The 24,890-nt window shown below is 44.1% G+C and overlaps 1 protein-coding gene across 1 annotated transcript in view; it reads right to left on the bottom strand.

Moving 5' to 3' along the window:
• The window catches only part of LOC139696905 (uncharacterized), a 122,171-nt gene extending 98,048 nt beyond the window's left edge, over window positions 1–24,123 (bottom strand). The window contains exon 1 of the mRNA XM_071595786.1: window positions 23,905–24,123. Within this exon, the coding sequence (XP_071451887.1) occupies window positions 23,905–24,106 (202 nt within the window). The 5' untranslated portion in view covers window positions 24,107–24,123. The remainder of the gene's footprint in view (window positions 1–23,904) is intronic.
• Between the last annotated feature and the right edge of the window lie 767 nt (window positions 24,124–24,890).

The raw sequence follows: 24,890 nt of genomic DNA, 5'->3' as shown, positions 1-24,890 counted from the left end.
TTGCTACTCGCAGGAGTAGACTCGGGTAGGAGTTCAATTGGAAGCCCAACTTTTATAATTGTATCGCATGTACCGCTGCCCCTCTATGCGCCCGTTCAGAATCGATACCGTGGCCTGGTTCGACGCTGATTCAGCCGCGACCGTCCCATCAGCGAGTTGGATTATTCCCAGGAAGTAGCCCGGATTGAACTAGCAAACAGCGTAAGAATAACAATTTTATTTGTTTGTTAGACGCGTGGAATTCATTGTTAGTTAATAAAATTATTAATAATTTAGTTGACTATGGATAATTTATGCTAAGTTTCAGGGTTTTTAACGCTGCTTTTATTATATCTACTACTACAGTGCCACTACTACTAAAAGAGTAGCACAAACAACCTTGATGAATACAATACGCAGGCCGTTCCGTTCCATCCCTTATATTTTTCAATTCATATCAATTCATTTTTGCACGTGTGTAAGTTAAAATGGGTTTCGCATGAACATATACGCCTTGGTGGGTGTAGATTTGATTGGATATGTTGGTTTTGCTCATGGTTTTACTCTGTTTTACGGGTGGTGGCCTAACACCCCCACCCACACGCCCCTGCGGAGCGCCTCCCTCTCAAATCGGGAGTCGGTCAAACCCCTTTTACGCCTCTTTGCTCTTCTCCCCCATCCCCCAAGGGGTGCTGCCATTGGGGGACCGGGGGACATTATCAATACAGAACGATATATAGACAACATCATAGGCAGTCTAGCCAGTACAGATAGGTTTTTGATGCCTTATCGCAAATTATTACCGACTAATACTACTTGCGCCCATGTCGTTCCTTCCTCTTATTTGCCCTCCATGGCCTTATTCATAGGAGACCACCTGCCCGCCTTCGCGCCGACCACAGCTCTGCTTCCCCGCTGACCCATTCTCCAGGTTGCACCCCTCAGCTCACCATCCCCCCGGCCACTTCTTCTGCCCCCTCCGCGTTCTCACGGCAACGTCCTCTCTTCGCCCACCCACAAACTCTTCTCGGCCATCCTAACCTCCACTTTTATCCAAGCACACATCTCAAAGGTCTCCACACTCCACTTGCTTTTATCCTATTACTAATACTGGATAAATTAAGCCCCGAGATCCATTTTGAAAGACCACCTATAATTTTCTCCCCTCCACTTAAGAGGAGTACTCGTGAGTGCTTCCCTCCTCCTTGCCCTATTGATCCCCATGGCAACCGCTACCTCCTCTGTAATATTCCTCCACGTCCACTCATGCCCTTCCCAAATACGAGACCCAGGACACTTTGACTGCACGACGCGTTTCAGGGAATAATCGCCTCCACCCCTTTCATGTTTCAACTTAGCTCTCCTTTCACTTGAGAATCACTTTACTTCGTTTCGCGCGTGGTCTAAATGCCATTTTTTATATCATATTGACCAGTTCGAGGTGAATAATTCTTAGGGAGTAATAATATAAAAAATAACTTTTATTTACATTATTAAAACATTAACTTGAATAATTTTAAGCTTTTTTTAGAGAGTCGATGGCCCATATTGCTTACGATATGGCTTTCGCATATCGTTTTCTACTCGACACGGGCACTATAACCCATGTGAAAATTGCATGAGATACATTATATCAATGATATCGACCATTCGTATAATAATAATGATTTGGCATAATTTCACGAGACGGAAATGCAGAGTTGATGTATGAAAGTATCCTTAATAGATGAAATGGCCGGCAGGGTGATCGATGCAGTTCAGTTACATCTACATAATACCTCGCAAGCCACCGCAAGTGCGTGTGGCGGGGGGTGTTTGGTCATTACCCGTAAAACAAAAAAACATGCAAAACCTACACACTTATACCGATTTTTACAATATGGAAGCTCCTTTTTAGGTGATGATGAGGCCAGCAGTTGGCATTGTAGTTAACTACCCGATCTTGTTGATATTAGTCGATGTGCCCGATAATGCTCGGCATTATTCAATTTAAAAAAATCATCATCGCCATGAACATACATTGTGTTTAGACACGATAGACATATCGACCAGCTGCAAGCAACAGTATCTATATTATGGGCCGATCCGTAGTATTTGGGAGGAAGTAATCTGGCCGGAAGACTTTGTGAGATCAGTTTTAGTTCCTATTCCGAAAAAGGTAAAGGCTACATCATGTGAGGACTATAGGACAATATAGAACTCAACCAGGAGGTATTTGCCTGTTTCGTAGATTTCGAAAAAGCGTTTGATTGAGTAAATTGGGAAAAACTAATGAGTATATTGCAGAAAATAGGAATAGATTGGAGGGACAGGAGGCTAATGTTGATGACAGGGACGTTGTTGACTAAGGATATTAAGAAAAGACTCGTAAAAACTTTGATATGGAGCGTAGCTATGTGCGGCGCAGAAACGTGGTCATTGAAGAAGGAGGATAGACGTAGACTGGAGGCTTTTGAGATGTGGGTGTGGAGAAGAATGGAGAAGGTGAAATGGACAGAGAAGAAAACAAATGAGGAAGTACTTGGTATGGTGGGCGAAGAGAGGGGTTTGTTGGGAGCAATGCTATGGAGGCAGGAAAAGTGGATGAAGGGGGTGTTTACCGTTAGTGGGATGTTGAAATGTAATAGAGGGGAGAATGTTGGGCAACAGGATAGGGATGTTGGGCGGGATGATGGGAGGAAGAAAGTACTCAGAGATAAAGAGGGGTCTGATGTAGAGTAGGATTCTGGATTTTGTATTTTTTTAGAAATCACAAAATATTTATTTAGTAGCTGTGTCCATCCAAAAACCTACCTTAACCGGTAGATTACCTAATAATAATAATGATATTAATATCTATATACTAGTATATAAAAGAAAGTCGTAAATCGTGTAAGTTACACCATTTATAACTCGAGAACGGCAGAACCGATTTTCATGATGCTTGGATTTTTCGATACGACTCATTCCAGAATAGCAGAATAATATCGTATAAGTATTGTATCGTAAAATATCGTATCGTATCGTCGAATTTACCGATAAATGGTTTTTTGGATTCATCTCACCCCAGAATAGCAGAATAACTATTAAAATATCGTAGAAGTATCGTATCTTAATATAGTATCGTAAAATATCGTTTCGTATCGTCGATTTCAATCATATGTGTTTTTTTGGATTCGTCTCAACGCAGAAAACAGAATGACCATTTAAATGTCGGTAAAGTATCGTATTGTAATATCTAATATTAAAAAATAGTATCGTATCATAATATCTTATCGTTAAATATCTAATCGTATCGCTTCATTGAAGAAATTTCAGCGTCGGAAGCAAGGTAACGCGGTTCCTGGTGATCCGGATGTGTGTTCTACTGATGCTCTTCTTTTGCATCATCCGTCTCGGAATGAAAACTGAATTTGTTGCGATGGTTTGTGGGGAAAGAAATTCCACGACAGTGGCTGACCACAACCCCTCAACCAGAATAACATTTTGTAGTAGTTTGCGGGAATATTGCTTCTTCGCCAGTGACCAACTACGGACACAAACACCCAAACCCAAAGTGGAATCCTTCACAGGATTACAGGGACTCCGTTAAGGATACCTGGGTTTATGAACACATACAGGTAAAAAGTATCGTGCCGTAAAATGTCGTATCGTTTCATTGAAGACATTTCAGCATCGGAAGCAGGGCGACGCGGTTCTCCATTAAAATATCGTAAAAGTGTCGTATCGTAAAATATCCTATCGCATCGCTTCATCGAAGAAATTTAAACGTCGAAAGAAAGGCGACGCGCTTCCTGTCACTTGGGATAAAGCAATGGCTGAAGCAACCATTTCTGCATCTCCAAGTCAGATATGCACATTATTTGCTATCATCCTTCCGACTTGCTTCCCATCCAATCCACGTGACCTGTCAGAAGGCATTTTACATCGAATACGTGTAAGTTCAAGAAATTTTGGTTCGGAGGAAAATGAGGAAATGCATAACCAGGCTTTGCTGTTGATTGTGTTACCTCATGCGCGGTAGTTTATTAGTGAAGTTAGAATGGCTGTACCGATTTTAATGAAATTTGGTTTTTTGGATTCGTCTCAGCCCAGAATAGCAGAATAACTATTAAAATATCGTAAAAGTATCGTATCGTATTATCGTATCAATGATTTGTTTTTTTTAGCAATTTGATGACTGAGCTTCCTAGTAATATTAAAAACATTGAGAGAATTGTTGAGAATTAAACTCGAGTGAATTCGAGCTAAGCCCAGTCCGAGTTAACACGTCACTATAGTGTCTGTAAACAAATCACAGACAACAAGCAAACATTGAGGTAACCGGTCAATTTGTTTGCTTCATATTATTATGCCATTACGCAGAAGATCTAATCTTTCCCAACAAACCCGTAATGCAATCAGGCTTCGGAACATAATCAGCTAAAACGAATGTACCCCTGCTGAACCCCCAACAGAAGGAAGTATATGATACATAAATGAAGGCAATTAATGATAGAAATGGTGGCTTGTTTTTCCTGGTTTGCTCCTGGTGGAACTGGGAAGACAATCCTCATATTTTGGCCACTGTTCGCGCGAAATCGGACATTATGGTAGCAGTTGCTTCTTCTAGGATAGCGGCCACATTGTTGGAAGGATGCCGTACGGCTCATTCATCGTTTAAGTTGCCGTTAAACCTACAAGATTCTGAAAAAGTGACATGTAACATTTCGAAACAGTCCGCATTGGCCAAAATTTTAGTAGCATCTAAAACTATATGGGACAAATGCACGATGGCGCACAAACGCGCATTGGAAGCACTTGACTGGACATCGATAGATCTCCGCAATGACTCGAGATGCTTTGGCGGGGCAATGATTTTACTGTCCGACGATTTGGGCCAAACACCGCCAGTCATTCCAAGACATCGACTGCTGCCGATGAAATAAACGCTCGCCTCAAATCATCAAACCTGTGGCGCGATGTGAAGAAACCTCAACTGACAACCAACAGACATGAGAGTTGCATTGCCGAACGATTCGTCTGCTGATGATTTCTCCAAGCATTTTTTTACTACCGGTAATGTCCGTGTTCCTGCCGACAACTCTAGCGGATTGATTTAATTTCCTAGGAATTTTTGCAATATAGTTTCATCGAAAGATGAGCTCATCGATATAGAGTTCCCAAACATCACTGATGACTAAAAACATCACAAATGGTTGAGTGAGCAAGCAATTTTGGCGGCAAAGAACAAAGATGTAGATGACTTAAACTTCATAACTCAAATTCGAAAGAAACTACGGGAGATGCCGCAGCGGTAACTTTTAACGGAGTCATCCGCTAATATGCATTTCAATGCAACAATTTCAGAGTGTAAAAATCATTCGCCTTGATCAAGGCGAACGATTTTTACAATCTGAAATTTTTGCAGTGATATTCATAATTCAGAATCAAATCGTTGGTGCAATGCATTCATTCCAACTTATTTACTTTGTAACAAACGAATACGAAGTCACCAAGTATCAATCTGAATTTTTAAACTCCTTGAATGTGCCTGGCTTATCAATGCTCAATTTACAGCTGAAGATTGGCTTGGTGGTCATGATGATTCGAAACTTAAACCAAGCAAAACTATGGAATGGAACGCGTTTGGTGATAAAAAAACGGTTGATCAATGCAGTTCACCAAGGAAACCTCAAAACGGCACGAGGGTGTCAGGAGAAGGCGCTGGGGCGCAATTCCAGTGATTTTCCGTCGGCGTGCATAGCTCTCGTCCGCCGTTCCGGAGAGGGGAAGGTGGGAAAGAGACACGTGTAAGAGAATCTTTTCAAACCATTCACTCGGATATTTTTCACGGCAATCTGTTCCCTCCCCATCGAAGATCACTGCCCTGGAGGAGCGAATAAGCAAACACGACACTTTCCAAAGGAAAACCAGTCATCGAAATGTTTACCTCGGAATGGAGGCGTGCTATCGATCACTCGTCGCGCGTTTATTTTCCCTGCCGTGAATCGGACGGAGTCTGAATGCACATGCCGGGGAGACTCGGAGGAGGGAAAGGTGTTCCGGTGTTCGCAGTCACCGGGTGTGCCGTTCGCTTCTTGGAGAAGCCACTCCGTTGCCATCGGAATCTTGTTGCCATTCGAGAGGAACGGATAGTAATCTATTTATTGAAAAATGGGAGCCATGGCGCCAATTTTCTGCTGGGTGAATTGCAGAGGCCTCTCCGAAATGCCGCCTTAAACTTCCGAGCGTTCACCTCCGATACGTAACCGGGAGCATTCCATTCCACTTATGGCCGTTTGCTGGTATAAACAGAATGCTTTGGCGAAAGGCGATGCTTGCAAGGTCACCCGCTTCAAGGAGGATGGCACTCGAAGGATCCTGTCCTCACACGTGCACTTTATCACTGGAAAATCCAGTGAGCTATGGTGCATATAATATGACCAGAACCTTCCTAAGAATCTCACTTTACCTTTTAACTGAAGCTCGAATTCTTTTTTCATGAAAACACATACCTCCTGTACATACCCTTAGCACGCCGTTCCTTTTTGAGTGGGGTCAGTAAAAGCAGCCTGATGTTGTTAATTTATTTCAAGGGAACATACCCTCACAATTTCATCTAATACCTACTTTGACTGTACTCCGATAATTATTTTACCTTTCTCATATCTATAAATTTACAATAAATGCTCTTTTGTTCCTCTGACATCAAATGATAAACAGCCGTAAGTTTAACAAAAATAAACTAGCCATCTCTAAACAAAAACGCATTTAAAAATTATCAATAATTTTTTAAAAAGGGTATAAATTCAGCTCAAAGGAGGCACCGGTTTTTCAAGATTTAGCCGTATTTTCCATTTTCACGTGACGTGTTTGATGCAATCAAAATATGCCCATAAAAGGCGCATCATCAAATCACAACCGAGAATTTGCCGCGGGAGACTATTTGACTGAATAAAAAAATTCGCCTCCTCCTCCTCCTCAGCTGAGTGCTCGAAAGGAATTCGAGAGAGAATACTTTCCCACAGGTCGAGAGAAACAACGGACATTTTGAAGGTCGCTCTCCTTCGGGTCGAATGCATCTGGGGGGGGGGGGCATTATTAGCGCTCTCCATCGACCAAGGAAACCCTTTTTGACGCACCGGAGTACGATGGGGGTAATAACACATTTTAACTAAAGAGACTATCTTCCAATTTATGCGAGAAGAGATTAAATCTGTGGTTTAACCTTCGCTCGATAGAGTGATTCCCAGCCAAGCTACTCTTAGATTTTGGATACGCTCCTAAGTTTATCATAACAACGTTTTACAAATCTAGCTCCCCTCCACGCCGCATGCGATCCAATTCGTCAATCAATCCAGCTTCGTGAGAATCCCATATACTTGCAGCATATTCCAAATGAGGCCTAACCAGCGACAGAACCTTCCCATCACATTTACCCAGGACTCTTCTAATATAGCCTAATATTTTGTTAGCTTGTCCATATATTCCCCGTATATGTGTTTCACCCAGGAGAAGACTTCGTGGGATCAAGTTGGTGCGGAGGCTAACGTACTGGCTTCCCACCCAGAGGGTCCGGGTTCCAAACCTGGCGGTGTTGAATATTTTTCAGAGGTATCTCAATCCCAACTTGAGGTACTTTGTGGAGGACACTTTGAGTGAGTACGCCGCCCGTCGGATGGGACGTTAAAATGCGGACCCCTTGGCGCCTTTCGTAAAGAGTAGGCTAATGCCGACGCCGGGTTTCTCTCCACCCTTCATCATTTCCTGTCCATCCTCTATGGCTCAAATGACCTTAGCTGTCGGTCGCCTCACCTAAATACTACTAATACTAGGAGAGATCGTAAGTGAGGGTAACGCCCAGGTATTTAATCGAGTGCACATTCCATTTCGGTGTTCACAATGCAGTAGGCGTTCGGGAGGGAGTCGCTCTTTTTCCAAATACCCACAACTACGCAGCCTCGCACTCGGCGCAATTCCTCGCAGTGAGGGCATGAGGGGAGGGGGATGGAGGGGGAGGGTCCGAGACCACCCCCACCCCTCCCCATATCCTCTCTCTCCCTCCCGAGCTGCGGAGCGGTTAAATCACCGACGCCACATATTCCCTGGATCGGCATTAATGCAGTTTCCGCCCTGTTTCCCATTTAACCACCATCTTCGCATAAATCAGGCAAATGCTTAAGCACCTTGAGGGGAGTAATTATTACCCTGACGGTTTACCCAACTTCCTAATAATGCAGAGAGTTCTTCCGACGGTAGACATCAACCACAGCCGCCGCAAGTGTGGGAGCGTGGGAGTGTCATTAGCGCCGAGTGGTCGCTCGTGGAAACTTTGAGAGTTTTGCACCTATTTCGTGCGGGCAGGTGTTTGAGCGTAGGAAATGGTTTCTTTCTTTTGACTTTTGGGTTGTCCGGTTTCCGCAGATGCACAACAGTTTGAGGTATTTCCGGTGTATGCTCACTAACTTCGCGCCGACTGAAGAGAGGAGAGGGTCGCTCAAAGAGGATTACGGCAGGGACGGAAAACAGACGAGGGCCACAAGCGAAAGCGTTTCAAGCGCTGAATCTCGCTTTTGGGGGAGCGCAGACTTTTCCAGATGCGTTCTTCATTTAGTTCCGAGGATTTCTGATAATAAATAACGCATCTTAAGCGAGACATAATACTAAGCGGAAGCGTTTCGATTTCTATAACTAATCAATAAAATCTTCTTCATTTAATATCATTGCTATTATATTTATATATAGCCTCTGTTATTTTTCATGAAAGAAAAAAGTGCGTGAATTTGCCATTGGAAAAATAGATAGTGTTCAGAGGAAAGGAAATGTCGCAAAAGTGCGAAATTCCAGATTATTCTTTCAATTAGTGAGACGCGTGTTTCAACCTTTAAGCGTCATCATCAAATACCATTCCGCACTTTGAATGACGTCATTCTGGAAGGAAGGCCGATCGCGTGGGTGAGGGTTTAAACGTCATCGACACACATGATGACGACATAAAATTTTAAACACATTTCGTGCTAATAAATAAATGCTGCGAATTTTCAAATTTCGAAGTATCTTTTCCGAATTAAACGGAATTAAACCAAATATAACTAACTTGATGTCAAGGGTGCCAACTTCCGCTTAGAAACGCGATAAATGGCTCTAGGCTCCACGAATTCATTTTAAAGCGTCTGTTTCAAATCCCTCCAAGTACTCATCTCTCCCTCACATGTTACTCAAGGGCAGCATTTAAATGATTGGCAAATCTCAACTCAACTCTCATGCTTAGAGAGAAGATACCTCCGATCATTCATTGGAAGAAATGGGAGGAGGCCTAATACGAGGGTCATCCGGAAAGTAGTACCCGTTCGTGAAATAAAGACACAAAAGTAAATATTAACAAACATAAAAAATTTTATTTGAAAGAGGATACTTTAAACTACTTCTCAACATAATCTCCAAGCAAATTAAGGCATTTGTCATAACGTGTGACAAGTTTCTGTATTCCTGCTGCATAGTCCTTCGCCGCCAGCTCATTGAGATACGCGAGGGACCCATCTTGCACAAATTTTTGCATAATGCAGATGGTGTTTAACAATTTCATGAACAATTGTTCGAGAAACATTGGGAAAATGCTCACAGATGTCATCAATTGTGACGCGCCGATCGTTCCTCACGAATTCGTCAACTGAGCTCACCAGTTGGTCTGTAATGACAGACGGTCTCTCCGAACGCTCATCGTCGTGTGTGTTCCCCCTCCCCATGTTGAAGTTGCGACACCACCGCCGAACAGACGACTCGTCCATTACATTGTCTCCATACACCTCCTTTAATTGGCGATGAATATCACATGGGCGAACGTTTCTTGCATTGAGGAATTTAATCACTGCCCTCACTTCACAACTGGCGGCGTTCTCAATTTTTTTAAACATTGTAAACAATCACAGAAACAACACAGGCAATGCTAGCGTCACGCAACTTGGCTCAGAGAAGGCAGACAAGCCACTGAAGCTATCTGACCTCGTCCAGCGGCTACTCGCGTCGTCAGCACTTCATGCGGCACGAACGGGTACTACTTTCCGGATGACCCTCGTATCTTAGCGATCTTAAAAATGGGCTATGGTAACAAAATCACCTTACGTACGAGGCCCATAAGGATCAAATTTACAGTTGTCTTTAAGCTTTGGCAGCCAATCTATGGCTCTCATGAATCACAATTTCCCGTACGATTTTTTACTCCTGAAGAGACTAAGGGTTGCTTATCGCATTTGCGCAAAACCAATTTTGTCGCACAAACCTCCTTAGATAATCTCAGCGCTGGCAGATGAATGTAAACAGCCAAAGAATCACGTGCTTCGAAAACAGGAGCCACTGCGATTCGATAGGGTCAAAGTTCTCGGTCACGGCTTCTTCCAACTCCGCGCAGAACCTCCACTTCCCCGGGGAAGCCAAGGGGACTCTCAAATAATTGTAATGGCGATTTATTTTCCTGGTAATAGTTCTCTAATGTGACCACGAAGGTTACCAATGGTGTGCTGGGATTCGATATCCCTATTTCTCGGCTTCAGGAAAACTCACCATCTTCGTCGAGGATATTTCTGCTGCAGTCAAACTTCTTGTGATATTGAAGAATTATTCCAACGTCCCTTCCCTGTGGTGTACCAGCGTTTCATCGAGGTGTCAGTCCCCCGGGTCTCGAGACAGGCATCGGCTGTCTCGAGACGAGCGTCAAGGGGATACGTCGTTCCTTCGGGCAGACGCGATTGGCAGGTGCGATGGAAGCTGCGATGGAGGAGAAGCGGGCGGAGGAGGGCCGGCTCCATCGGCGGAGTCGCTCTTCTTCATCCGCGGAGGCGTTCTCTTCGCGAGGATCCCTCGGTGAGTGCACGGATGCCATTAGCGTGAGACACCCAATGCTAGTTGAAGTCCGTGGTTAGCCAACGCTCAGCATATACATTCCCGTCTAGTTCATGTTACCTTAGTCGTCCTAACTCTTACACCTATTTCTTTACTGAACGCATCATCTTGCCCATAGAGACTCGTAAGTTTCTACCATCTGAAACTCCGTGCCACATGCATAATGGGCCCTTGGCTACCATATTCTGGTATCAATGGGACGATTTGTTTGGTTACATATGATCAAAGGCTCCAAACGATGTTATTTCTTCGCAGTAAGATTGTGCCAATGGGTGATACACATCAGGAAAAGTATAGACGGCAACCTTTATTGATAAATATGCTTTGGTTTTGTAATTGATTGTAATTTGTTTTTTACTCACATTAATTCATCGAATGGAGTAATGAATGGGTAACATTCGAACATTGGAAGCAGCTCGCTCGGCCCTGTTGTGTACTTCTGATGGTGCGTAATTATTTGGCTGCCCCACTACTTAATGGAGCCCGTATCCTTAATGGCCGCCGAAATATGTTAAATTTTATGCTGTTAATTTGACTGCATTTGTGGAGAGAGCGATGTATTGAGGGGACTCCTGCAGACTGCAGAGGCCCGGGTCACTCTGAGTTGAAGGATTCACTCGATGCAGGCCCAAATTCCAACATCGCATGCAAAATGACTATTTATTTTCAGAGTCCAGGCGATCATTAAGAAGTATTTACTTTCCCTTGCGTCGGCAATTACGATCACTCCGCCTCCTTTCACGTTGTTTCACGTTAGGAAATCATGAACTGATTCCGTAGCTCCATAGCATGAAATGCAGCGTTGACTCAATACTTAAAATAGAAACAGTTCCGTAGCGAGTGATTTTTGAAGCATTTTTAGTTCCAAGAGTGTCGCAGAGCAGTGCGCAGAATTTTATAGGCTGGTGAGCAAATATTTCGCGGACGTGTTTTCCATTCGCATGGCCCAAATTAACATTAGATGAGGTGATTTTAAACACAGGAACATAATTTCCTCTGCTTACCATGGTCCCACCTCACTTCACTCCTTCCAACGCCGGTTGGTGCGGTCATAATTGGGCACACTTTTATCGATTCCACGTCGACACACTACTATTCAAAATAATCTCTTAACTAGTTCAACTTGGTCCTTGCGATGGCTACAGATCGTGTCGGCATGTGTTCCATCTCAACCCACAACTCCTCGAAATTAACATCTTCCAAATAGTTTTTTGTTCTTTTTATGATACATCAGACTGTACTACATGTTTCTTTGAGTCCTGAGGGCATGCATTCAATATCTAACCTCATGATGTCTTCGATTGACGCCTTCGCAAGCAGCACAAACACAGCAGGGAATTTATTTCCTACATTTAGCCGTGACGAATCACGAAAGCATTCACATGCCACGTACATCGGGGATGGAAATGCTTATAAATATCCAATGTTTAGCAAATTCTCGTCGTGAAGGGGAAAATGGCGCCTCGACTCAAATGTTGTTGGAAACTATTCAGCCGCGTCTAAGTACGGAGTAAAAGCCATCGTTGCATCGTTCTAGAGGCAAAGGAATCGTTGAGGAATATTACAAAGGAACGAGGCAAAAGATATCTTTTTGGACTTATTTCTTGATGTAATGAAAATAAATTATGCAAGAACCTTCCAATTAGAATACTATAAGAGTCAATACTTACCTATGCTCCAAGCATTCGCGACTACATTCATCAATTTTAAAATGAGATTCAGCAGAATACGCATTTAGAGCTATATTAATCGGTTGCATTAATAAAAAAATGTGTGAAATATGAATTTAGCCGTCATAAAGGTAATATATGAAGATTTTTCAAGAATTTCATCTTTGTGTGAGGACTTGCTTGCATAATTGGATACCCGCAAATATGAGGTGTATGTCAGGGTGAGGCAGGATGGACTCTGTGATTTGGACGGGTGCATTGTAAAGGAACTAACCAAGATAATCGGAAAAAGAATTTATTTACGACAACTACATCCAATGTCAATTTATTTTGATTAGGTTTTAGAATTAATTTAATCCAGGTGACGAACTTGGGGAGCGATGCAAATGTTGAGTCGTTCGAAAAATTTTCCGAAAACTCTTCCGTGCATATCATGCGTTATTCCAGAGATGGCATCTTTAACTGCCTCCTTAAGAGCTTCCAAGGTCCTTGGTCGAACTTAGTAAACCTCAGCTTTGAGATATCCCCATTTAAAAAAATCACATGGACTCAAATCCGAGGAGCGAGCGAGGGTGCATTGGAACGTCCCCTCGTCAGGAGATCAGGCGGCCGGGAAATTGCTCTTGCAGGATTTGGCGTGAACGACGGGCGGCGGTATGAGCACACCATCCTGTTGAAACCAAAATGCTTCCGCGTAGTATTCCTCACCATACTCTTCCATTTAGGGGAGTAAAAAGTTCTCCAGCATCTCACAATAGCGCACAGTAACAGTTGGACCTCGAAATTCAAAAGAGTAGGGCCCAATATAGTCTATGGAGGACACAGCGCGCCAAACTGTCACTTTTGGGGCTATGAAGAAGTCTTGGCTGAAGTTCGCGGGAGTTGTCAGTCGCCCAGTAACGTCAGTTTTGCTTATTCACTGAGCTGGAGAGGTGAAAATGCACTTCATGGCTACACCACAGAATAGTGTCGGAGGAGGAGTCCATCCTGTTTCACCCTGGCCTCGTGGAACAGGTGACGGCCGGATTCAATCGGCGATGCTGCTCAACGGCGGCGTTCTTTCACATCAGGAAAGCCTTCGACCGGGTATGGCACGCTGGCCTCAGGCGAAAACTGGCAATACAGCGGTTTCGAAATTGGCAGCGCCGCTTGCTAACATCATACGTGACAGGAAGGACTTTCCGTGTCGCCTGGGGACGCGCGCTGTCACAGCCGAAACAGGTCCACGCAGGCGTGCCGCAAGGATCAGTGCTCGGACCGATACTTTTTAATCTATACACGGCGGACCTCCCAGTAGACCATGGACGACATGCCATGGTTGCCCTGTATGCGGATGACGCAGCAATAGTGACCACTTCGCGGAGAGCACACATGGCGGCAACATACCTGCAGCGAGCAGTAGACAAACTGCTGGAGTGGTACGCCCTGTGGCGAATCAGCGTCAACAGCGCAAAGACGCAGACGATTATTTTTTCACCTGGAGGACTGCGAGAACCAGGAGAAATCCTCGTGGGCACCGAGGAGACGCCATGGAAGGAAGAGGTGACCTATCTAGGCGTTACACTGGGAAAAAGACTGACATTCAAAAGTCACGCCCTCGCTGCCACCAGGAAGGCAAGAGGAAGACGACTGCAACTCTCGCCACTGCTGCGTTCACCGTCCCTCTCTATCAAGACGAAGACGTATCTGTACGTGGCGGCAATTCGCCCAATCTTGATGTACGCTTCACCGGCATGGAGTGGCAGAATGACTCAGACGGCCTTCCACCACTTGGAGGTGACGGAAAGAGGGGCACTCAACAGTGTACTTGGGCTTGGCTGGAACTATGCCGCAGAAATTCTCCACGCCTTAACTGAAACTGCGCCCATCGGAGATGTCATCAAGACTCGCGCGACGGCCTTTTAGGAGGAGCTTAAAAGCAAAAAAGAAGAGCACTTGCGGTCGATCGGCGGCTTAAAACCTGTCTCCTGGGAAAGGCACAAACGCCCAAGAGCAGCCACGGGACGGGACGACGACCCACCACCATTGAAAAGGAAAAGGAGTTGATTGGACCCTCCTTCATCGACGGGCTAAGAAGCCGCAAACACAGCAGCTGAATGATTAAATCATCGGGCAGCTACAAGCCAAGCATCAAGAGGGAACGTTTTGGCAAAAAAGAAGACGAGGAAAAGCGGTCAGTTGGTTATCAGGAGGTGACTGGAAGGACACGATGCTTCGGCTGTGTTGCGCTTGTCACGACAGCGTGTCCTATTGCTGACTCAACTTCGGACGAGAGCTCTGCCTAAGTTACGTGCTTCGTGACCGCGTCCACCCTGCCATACACCCTTCCTTTCCGACGGACGAGGGCTCTGCCTAGGTTATGTGTGTCGTTACCGCGTCCACCCTGCCATACGCTCTTTCCGACAGACGAGGGCCCCGCCTAGGTTACATTCGTCGTGACCACGTCCATCATGCCATACTCCCTTCCTTTCCGACGGACGAGGGCTCTGCCTAGGTTACGTGTTCCGTGACCGCGTCCACCCTGCCTTTACCCTGTCCAAGGTAATTTGCTGTCCGCACTCGCGTTGGTTTACCGAGGGTCTAGCGATCCATAATTTGCTTATACCTATGTAAATGGTGCATTATGACTGATGTTGTATAATATACGATTGTTTGGGTAAGACCTTCCCCGATACCCTTTGTGTCGTACCTAGAAACGCCCCTTACGACAGTGTGTATATTGTATGTTGTTTTATAATTGTTCATTGAAATATGCAACCGATTCTTAAGTTGTTGCTTGTTAATCCGCAGATATTGTGCGTATCTATTTTATTGCTATTAATGTATAGCTTGAGAAAATCATCTGTAAGTTCAATATGGTAAATGTGCGTCGAAGGGTTAGGTGCCAGAAGAGGCTCCATCACCTCAAACTCGCCACAAAATAACGACGAATATCCGTCTTACATATTCTTGCATTTATTTCCCTCATCCGTAGGCTAGCAGGATAGCCAATAGTTTGGTTTGAGGAGAGGAGGGGTGGAGACCCGACAGGGGATATTCAGCGCATCGCCGGGGAGGGGGAAGAGAGGGAGGAAGGGGGGGAAGGTGCACGAATAGGGGTAGTGGAGGAGATGGGGGAGGTAACTTGTTCCCAAGGTCGTCGCTTGGTGGCGCGTTGGTCGGAAGGAGCCAGGGCGGAGGTGACGTCGCAAACTGCTGCTGCCCCCTTGCGTAGGCGGGTGGAGGAGGTGGAGCGGAGGGGGGGGGGCAAGGGGGTGCGGCCCAAGAACAGAGTCGCGAGGGCAGACTGGAAAACGTGGGCCGTTGCCCGCTTTGTTGACTTCTCTGAATTTTTCTTCGAATTGCTCTGCTTAAAAACTTGGCTCGTTCAGGATTAAATGCGACTCGATTGGCGAGAGTTGAATCAATTTCTTCCAGAAGTTAGTGTGTGTGTCCTCGTGTATGTATGTATGTATATATATATATATATATATATATATATATATATATATATATATATGTGTGTGTGTGTGTACATATATATATATATATATATATGTGTGTGTGTGTACATATATATATATATATATATATGTGTGTGTGTGTGTACATATATATATATATATATATATATATATATATATATATATATATATATATATATATATATATATATATATATATATATATATATATATATATATATGTGTGTGTGTGTACATATATATATATATATATATATATATATATATATATATATATATAACCATAAACACAGTAATCAACCCGAAGGTCGGTTTAGTAGGTGATGGTAGAGTTCACCCAGAACTAAACCCGACGGCGTGTGAAATTCACACATCAGGGTAGGGAGCCAGTTCCTTTCCCTGTGCCGGCTATGGTTTCCCAGGAAGATCTGGTACCCAAAAAAGCACATAGCTTGGGTGGAGCTGCAGGTGCCCAGAGTGCCTTGCCCGGGAATCAAACCCGGGACCCTCCGGTCAGCAGTCCAACGCACTACCCACTGGACTACCGCGACCCATATATATATATAGTATATATATATATATATATATATATATATATATATATATTTATATTTATATATATACATATATATGTATATATATATGTATATGTATATATTACCCACATATATAAATATATACTATATGTATATGTATATACATATATAAATTTATATAGACACATACAGAGCGTATATAGGGGGTACAGTAGTCTGGTGGTAGAACGTTGGACTACTAACCGGAGGGCCCGGGTTCAATTCCCGGGCAAGCCTCTCCCGGCACCTGCAGCTCTATCCAAGCTATGTGATTTTTCGGGTACCAGATATTCCTGGGAAACCATAACCGGCACAGGGGAAGGCACTGGAACGGAATCACTCACACGAGCAGTATAATAATGGGACGGCATAATAGAACACAAATAAAATAGTACAATTCAAGAGGACACTCACACGGTAAAATGTTTGAGCTTCCGGTCTTCCCCGAGGCCTTCTTCAAGTAAGACCTTAAGCAGCCAGTTTACTTGAAGAAAGCCTCGGAGAAGGCCGAAAGCTCAAACATTTTACCGTGTGAGTGTCCTTTTAAATGTTACTATTTTATTTGTGTTTTATTATGCCGTCCCTATTTATATATATATATATATATATATATATATATATATATATATATATATATATATATATATATATATATATATATATATATGTATAGAGAGAGAGAGAGATACGCACACGCATGCGTCTTACATCTCTTTAATACCGTTCATCTCTCATCATATGGGCGATATTTGTCAAATCTCGATGCTTGTACCGATCCACTGATATCATCGACTCGGTCGATATCTTAAAGGCTGACATGTCCGACATATTGCACCTCCCAAATAATGATGGGTGGGGTGGGCGGTAGTGGGAGGGGCCGTAAAAGCAGCCAATGAGGGTTGTCCGCTCCCTTGACCCGAATCCGACCCCACCGCCCCTAGTAATGCCCCCTCCCCCAGTCCCTCCAAACAGGCACACGACCCCATTTCCCTTATCCACCCCCTCCATAACTTTTGGACCTTTTTCAACCGCATTTCCTCCCAATTCATTTGTATGTTCTCCCGGTCCGCTATCTCGGATCAAATCCTCTGGAACATATCAAGCAAGCAGTTCTTTTAGATTTTCTTGAAAACCGACTCAAAGAACGATTTACGCGATGTTTATTCCGATGCCGAAATCTGAATACTTAAAATCATCGCGTTCAATCGGGGTACTCGTATTCGATAAATAAGTGTAAATCCATTTACGAATCACGGATGGGCAGGAGTGCTTCAAGAACAACGGATGGTGGCGCTGGTAAGTATCCGCTTTTGTTTTTTAAGGAATCCAGGTTTCGTGAACTGTCGATAGCAACGTGCTCTTGCATGAAGAAAACTGCACTAACGATTGACATATCTCACGGTTTACCTTTGGGAGACGTTCGCGAATAACTTCTATAACTGCTGATTGCTTTCATTTGGAAGTTTATTCGCGGCATTGCCAAGACTACCAGTAAGAGCCTCGTATCGTGCCTCAACGTCACCATACGAATCCAATTCCTTTCACAGGTTTTCATTTTTTGTTGTAGATATGATATACGTTTGTCAATTTGCACTACGCATAGTAATAGAGCATAATCATCGTCAGAAATATGTATGGAACATGGCGCGATGACTGCTAATTGCTTTTTGGCATTCAACGGTAGCGAAAAACAGAATAAATTTTGGAGAACTGAATAATCATGAGTGGTAGGGAGAACTGAATCCTTTCATTAGGTTCACACGCGACTCAGCGCAGAAATTGCTTTTAACCGTGGACATCTCGACTGTCGGTATACGTAACTAAAGTAAGCATCGTGTAAGGCGGCCTTAAGGATTTTGATGAAATCCCAAGGCGAATCCACCGTTATAGGTGGAAACCTTACTCACTTCCTCTTAGTAGAGTTGTGCTTTAGTCCCGACTTTCGGAAAACTCATTAACAGTTGGAGGGATTTTTGTTTGAATTCATTTAAACTATCGTTGCACTTTCTTTAGGATTCGCAAAAAATACCAAATAGGGTAAAGTTAGATAAAATAGTATCGTTATGATCGCAGCACGAAAAAAACTCAACAGTAATGACGGAGCATCGCGAATTATTCCTGTTAAGATGTCTATCGAGAGGTATACATTTCTTTCATTTTAGCTATTCATTCATTTATAATTTTTTGCTCATTAGCTCATCTATAATCATTTCATTTTTCTAAATATTTGAAGGAAATATATAAAATTTTGCTCACATCATTAGTGTGCAATTCGTAATGTAATACTTAGTAATATAGAGACTTTGATTGCGTTAAGAAGCATTTAGAGAACTTGGTGTTGGCAAGTCTTTCTGGGGACGGGATTCATTTATTTATACCAATAACCTACTGATTTAACCAATTCTTAATTTTACTTGGTCTTATAGTTCAGTCATAAAATTTCTATTTAATATATTTTTTTTAAGGTAATCTACCGGTTACGGTAGGTTTTTGGATGGACACAACTACCAAACAAATATTTTATTAGTCCTAACAAAACACAAAATCCATCATCCTACTCTATATCAGGTCCCTCTTCATCTCTGAGTACTTTCTTCTTCCCTTCATCCCGTCCAACATCCCTGTCCTGTTCCTTCCCTTTCCTCTTTTGCCCAGCATTCTACCCTCTATCACAGTCTTCAACATCCCACTGCCGGTCAACACCCCCTTCATCCACTTTTCCTGCCTCCATAGGATTGCTCCCAACAAACCCCTCTCTTCTCCCACCATACCAAGTACTTTCTCCTTTGTTTTCTTCTCTGTCCATTTCACCTTCTCCATTCTTCTCCACACCCACATTTCAAAAGCCTCCAGTCTACGTCTATCCTCCTGCTTCAATGACCACGTTTCCGCGCCGTACATAGCTACGCTCCATATCAAAGTTTTTACGAGTCTTTTCTTAACATCCTTACTCAACGTCCCCGTCATCAACTCCCTCCTCCTTGTGAAAGCCTCTTTGCCTATAGCAATTCTTCTCCTTACGTCCCTACTACTTCGACCGTGTTGGTCCAAAACACTACCGAGATACGTAAACTGTTCTACCTGCTCTAGTTTTTTCCCTCCTATTTTAATGTTAAGCTTGGCCTTTTTCTTTCTAGAAAATCGCATAACATTTGTTTTATTAATATTGATTCTCATCCCATACCTGTCGCACTGAATTTCCAATTCACTCAGCAATGCTTGCAGCCCCTTGGCTGACTGACAAACTAAAGCTTGGTCATCAGCAAACCTAACTGATTTAACGATTTCCCCGCCCACTTTCATTCCTACCTCGAGTTCTTCCCATGCCTCTTTGATCATTTCCTCTGCATACAGGTTGAACAGCAACGGTGATAATGGGCAACCCTGCCTTACACCCCTTCCTAACACTGCCCATCCGGACTCCCCGCTCCCCACTCGCACCTGAGCAGTCTGAGACATATACAGGTTGCGGATTAGCCTCCTTTCCCTCCAATCTATTCCTATTTCTGCAATATACTCATTAGTTTTTCCCAATTCACTCTATAAAACACTTTTTCGAAATCTACGAAATAGGCAAATACCTCCTGGTTGTGTTTTATATTCCTCTCGATTCATAATCTCATTAGTACAATGGCATCACGCGTACCTCTCCCCTTCCTTAACCCAAACTGATCATCCCGTAAGTAATCATTTGCCCTACTCTCTATCCTTTTGTTTATAATCCTGAGAACAACTTAAGCTGCGTGGGATTACAAACTTATTGTCCCGTAGTCCTCACATGATGTAGCCTTTACCTTTTTCGGAATAGGACAAAAACCAATCTCACAAAGTCTTCCGGTCCGGTTCCTTCCTCATAAATATTACGTATCAGCCCATATAGCCACTTCCTCCCACATTTTTCTAAGAATTTCAATAGTTCCGCGGGAATGTTATCCACCCCGGCCTTGTTTAGTTTCATCTCCCTTAATGCCCTTTTTATCTCATCGCCTAGTATGCCTGGACCTAAGCTATCTTCTTCTACGTCATATTCCTTTTCAAAGTCTAACTTCGTTGGTCGTAGTTCTTTACTATATAATTCTTCTCTGAAGTCCTTCCATCTCGCTTGGATCTTTTCTGTGTCAACTATTACCTAACCCGCCTTATCTCCAACTGTTAGCATAGATCTCCCTTTCTTACTTCCCGATAAGGATTTTACTCTGCTGTACAGGGGACCGATTTCACCCTTCCTCTGCATACTTTCCATATCCTCGCCCTGCGTCTTCCACCATGCTTCTTTTGCTTTATTTGTTGCCCGCCTCAATTTATTGTTTAATTCTTTGTACTTCATTGTGCCTAATTCTGTATTTACACTCTTCCATTTTCGCCGCTCATTCGTCTTTGTAATCATCTCATCCGTGATCCATGGTTTCCTAGTCCTTTTAGCGTTAACGGTTCCAATAGTGTCTTTTGCGGCTTTAGACAACCCTTCCTTGATCATTTCCCATTTTTCTTCGATAGTACTAAGCCCTTTACCATCCTCCATAATTTTCTCTACCGCCTGTTTGTATTCCTTCCTTTTCAACCCATTTAATGCTTCCACATTCCATTTTTTAACTCGCCGCCCCCGCGTTATCTTTTCGAAACGGACGCTACATTTCATAACAACTAAATTGTGGTCTGAGTCCGCATCCGCTCCCGGGAAGCTGTGGGAAATAACCACACTGTTCCTAAACCTGTGTCTAACCAGGATATTATCTAGCTGATATCTTCCCGAGTCACCTGGCATTTTCCATGTATACCTGCGTCTTTTGTGGTGTCTAAACCAAGTGTTGGTGATGACTAACCCCTGTCTCCTGCAGAACTCAACTGCTTTCTCCCCGCGGTCATTCCTCGTGCCTAAACCGTAGTCCCCGATCTCGTCACCATCTCTTCCTTCGCCTACCGTCGCATTCCAAACCCCCATCACTATCAAATGTTTCCCTGCAGGAACACACGCGATCATGTCCTCTAACTGATCGTATATCCTATCGACCTCTTCTTCCTTATGGCTGCTCGGTGGCATGTATACTTGAATAATAACTAAGTTCGTCGGTTCTGCTTTTATCTCTACTAGTAGTATTCTATCTGTTACCTGCTCTATGTTGACTACGCTTCTTCCTACCTCTTCATTTAATACTATGGCAACCCCTCGTTGGCTCTCGTCCCCACCGCTGTATATTATTCCATACTTATCACTCCAGTAATTATTTAATATATACATTTTTACATTACCCCTTTCCCCCTTCCTAGCCGAACTCCTCCTCAATTCATCAGAGGAAAATCTTTTCAATACTGAGAATCAGCATTTAAAAAACGTCGGTTATTGGTTCCGTTACGTTGACGACATTCTATGCCTGTGGACAGGGACCAACCGCCAGTTATACACTTTCCTCAATTACACAAACACACTCCATCCGAATATTTCCTTCTCCATGGAAAAAGACGCCAGCGGCCCAATCAACTTCCTCGCATTGTCAATTGCCTTGAGGGAAAAAAGACACGAGTTTGTAAGCTACAGGAAATCCACTTATACAGACAAAATACTTCCTGATGATTCCACCCACCATTTTTCTAACAAACATGCGGCCCTCCACTCGATGATCTACCGCCTCCTACGCAGCCTCTTTCCCCCGAATACCACAACATCGAACTCATGACAATCATTAATATAGCTAACAAGAAAGGGTACAACCCTAAGCAAGTTTATTAATTACCTCGGGAAAAACAAAAATCAAAGGCCATGAATAGTATTTCCTCCGCAAAGTCCGCAGTATCTAAAGATTTTAAGTGGTGCTCGATCCCATTTCTGGGAGATCTTTCATGTAGGATTTCCAACTGCCTACCCATCTCACTCAAAGCAGCCTTTTACACACCCCTAACCCTCTCAAAACTTCTAGTCAATGGTAAAGACACACAGGATACCCTGCTTAAATCAGGTAACCATAAACTAAAATGCGAGATTTGCAACAGCGTTTATGTTGGTCAGACAGGGAGGAATGCCAAGCTACGAGCCAAGGAACACGCAAGGTGTCACAAAAAAAGAATACCAACTCTCTCTTTGCTAAGAACCTAAAAGAATTCGACCACAGCAGTGGTCCCAGAAATATTACATATATTCCCAAAAGGATTAAAAATGAATGCTCTCGAGCAAATGGAGTTACCGAGGCACCTAGCAAACCCCAACGTGACACTTCGTAACGAGCAATTGTTCCCGTCACCCTCCCCACTCCTTTCTGAGACACTAGCCTGGGATTGGTCAAACGAACCCCCTCAACGCACCCGGTCGCCCCCCCCTCTCAGACCCTCATTCCCCTCCCCGCCCCCCCACTCTGTCCTGAGCGTATTATTCTCGCACTGTTTGTTAAGTATATTTGTACCTGATGATGCCGCAAGTCGGCGAAAGGCGTTGTACCGTAAAATAAAAATCTCTGGTAAAGCACCTAGTTCTTTAGCACCTAGAAATGGACGAAGTGAAGCCTGAAACAGTAGAATATAATATACGCTGATTTCACGGTTTCCTTAATAATTGCAATGGTGGGCAAAAGCAGCACAAGAACTGATAAATTCTCACCACGTTTGTCATTCGTTCACAAATAACGTTTGCGTCTAAAAATACGATGCACAAGATAAGGAATTTCGAGAGATTCCTTTCGGAGGTCACTCGGGAGACGCGATTTATGGTATTAAATAGCTTTGTTGGCTCTGCTCTGTGGAACACCATCATGATTTAGCCAGAAGATAAAAAAACAGCTATTGCACTTTTAGAGGGGATCGTGGGAGTCTAGTAGGTTGCAAGATTTGCCAAGTGTTCAAAGATTTAACTGTCACAAACATTTCACAAACTGCAGTTGTTAAGTGGTGCACGCTCTTCAAAGAAGGCCGAGAGAGCATGGAGGACGAGGCCCGCGCTGTTGGGCCGTCGACCTCAAGAACCGACGATACTCGCAATTTGTGCGTGAAGCGTTGAATTGAGACCGTCGGTATAAGTGGGCGTACGATTGCAGGTCGTATTATTGGCATTGGCATAAGATGACAGTGCACGCCATTGTCAGTAAAAATTTGGCGATGCGAAAGATGTGCGCTAAACTCATCCCGATAGTCTTGACGGATGGACACCAAAAGAGCCGAGTCTCTGGCTGCAGACTGTCGACGCTCAAGGGATGTACTTGGAAGAGTTTTGAGTGATCGAAGCAAAATCTGAAGTAAATCCACCTCTTCGGTACTTTTCACGCAAACCTTCTACTTCCATATTGGAATCGGGGAGGGGTGATTCTAGGACGGAAAGGGAGAAGCAGTGAGTCAGGCAAGTGGTGGGGGCGGATGAAGAGGAACACTCACCGAAGAGGCTGTAGACGACCCCGAAGAGGAGGTACATGCCGCAGATGACGGCGGTGGGCACGTCGTAGTCGTAGTCCAGGTGGCGGCAGCGGTCGACGGCCACCCCCGGGGCGAGGGTGCCGTTCCTACCGGGGATGGCTGTGGGGGCAGGCAGCGTGGGGCGGTGCGTGGGCACCAGGGGCCCCGGCTCGAGGCCGGACATGTTGCCCGGAACCCCCCCACCGGCCGCCACCGCCGCCCCCGCCCCGCCCAGGATGTCCCCAATGGTCGCAGGGGCCGGGACCGCGGCTGGCCTCCGGGCGCGAGTGGGGGCGTCGTGCGGAGAGGCCGCCTCCCCTCGCTCACACGGCAAGAGGGTCGGAGTTCACGGACGCTCCTGTCACCTGCGGAAAAAGAGAAAAAAATTAAATCCGATTCTTTGGTTCATGGAGATCTACAAGTGTACTTGAGTACGGTCAGTGAATCACGCGACGCCAATTTTGCCCTTGAGGGGTTTTATGAAAGAGTAGATTTGAAATTAATTTATACTAATATTGAAAATAAAAATTTATTTAGTGGTATTTCACGAGCCTTCAAAGGCAATAAATCAAAGGATCAATATCATAAAGAAGCTTAGCGCTGCATGATTGTGAAACCCGGTGTTCTCGAAAAAGGAATGAGCGTAGATTGGAGGCTTTTAACACCTGGGCACATCGGAAATGGAGAAAATGAAAAAGAGAGCTAGGAGAGAGACTTAAGTACGGAAGTTTTGAATATGGCTGGTGAGTGGCGGAGGGTGCTTTTGTTCGCAGGGAAGAAGAGTGTGTAGGGACGATGAGGGGTGGAGTGGGATTTCAAATCAGCGGTGACGGGGGAAGATCGAGTGAAGCATTTGGCCGCAATTTCTCTCTCCCTCCCTTCATATCTCCAAACACTCCTTCGCCCTTTCCCTCTCGTTCCCAGACTCCTCGCTCTCGCCTTCTCCAAATTACCTCCAAATTCATTCA

The sequence above is a fragment of the Hetaerina americana genome, unplaced genomic scaffold (genome assembly GCF_022747635.1).
Source record: "Hetaerina americana unplaced genomic scaffold, ioHetAmer1.1.p SCAF_7, whole genome shotgun sequence".
NCBI classification, from domain to species: domain Eukaryota; kingdom Metazoa; phylum Arthropoda; class Insecta; order Odonata; family Calopterygidae; genus Hetaerina; species Hetaerina americana.
This window is presented reverse-complemented; position numbering and strand designations above follow the sequence as displayed.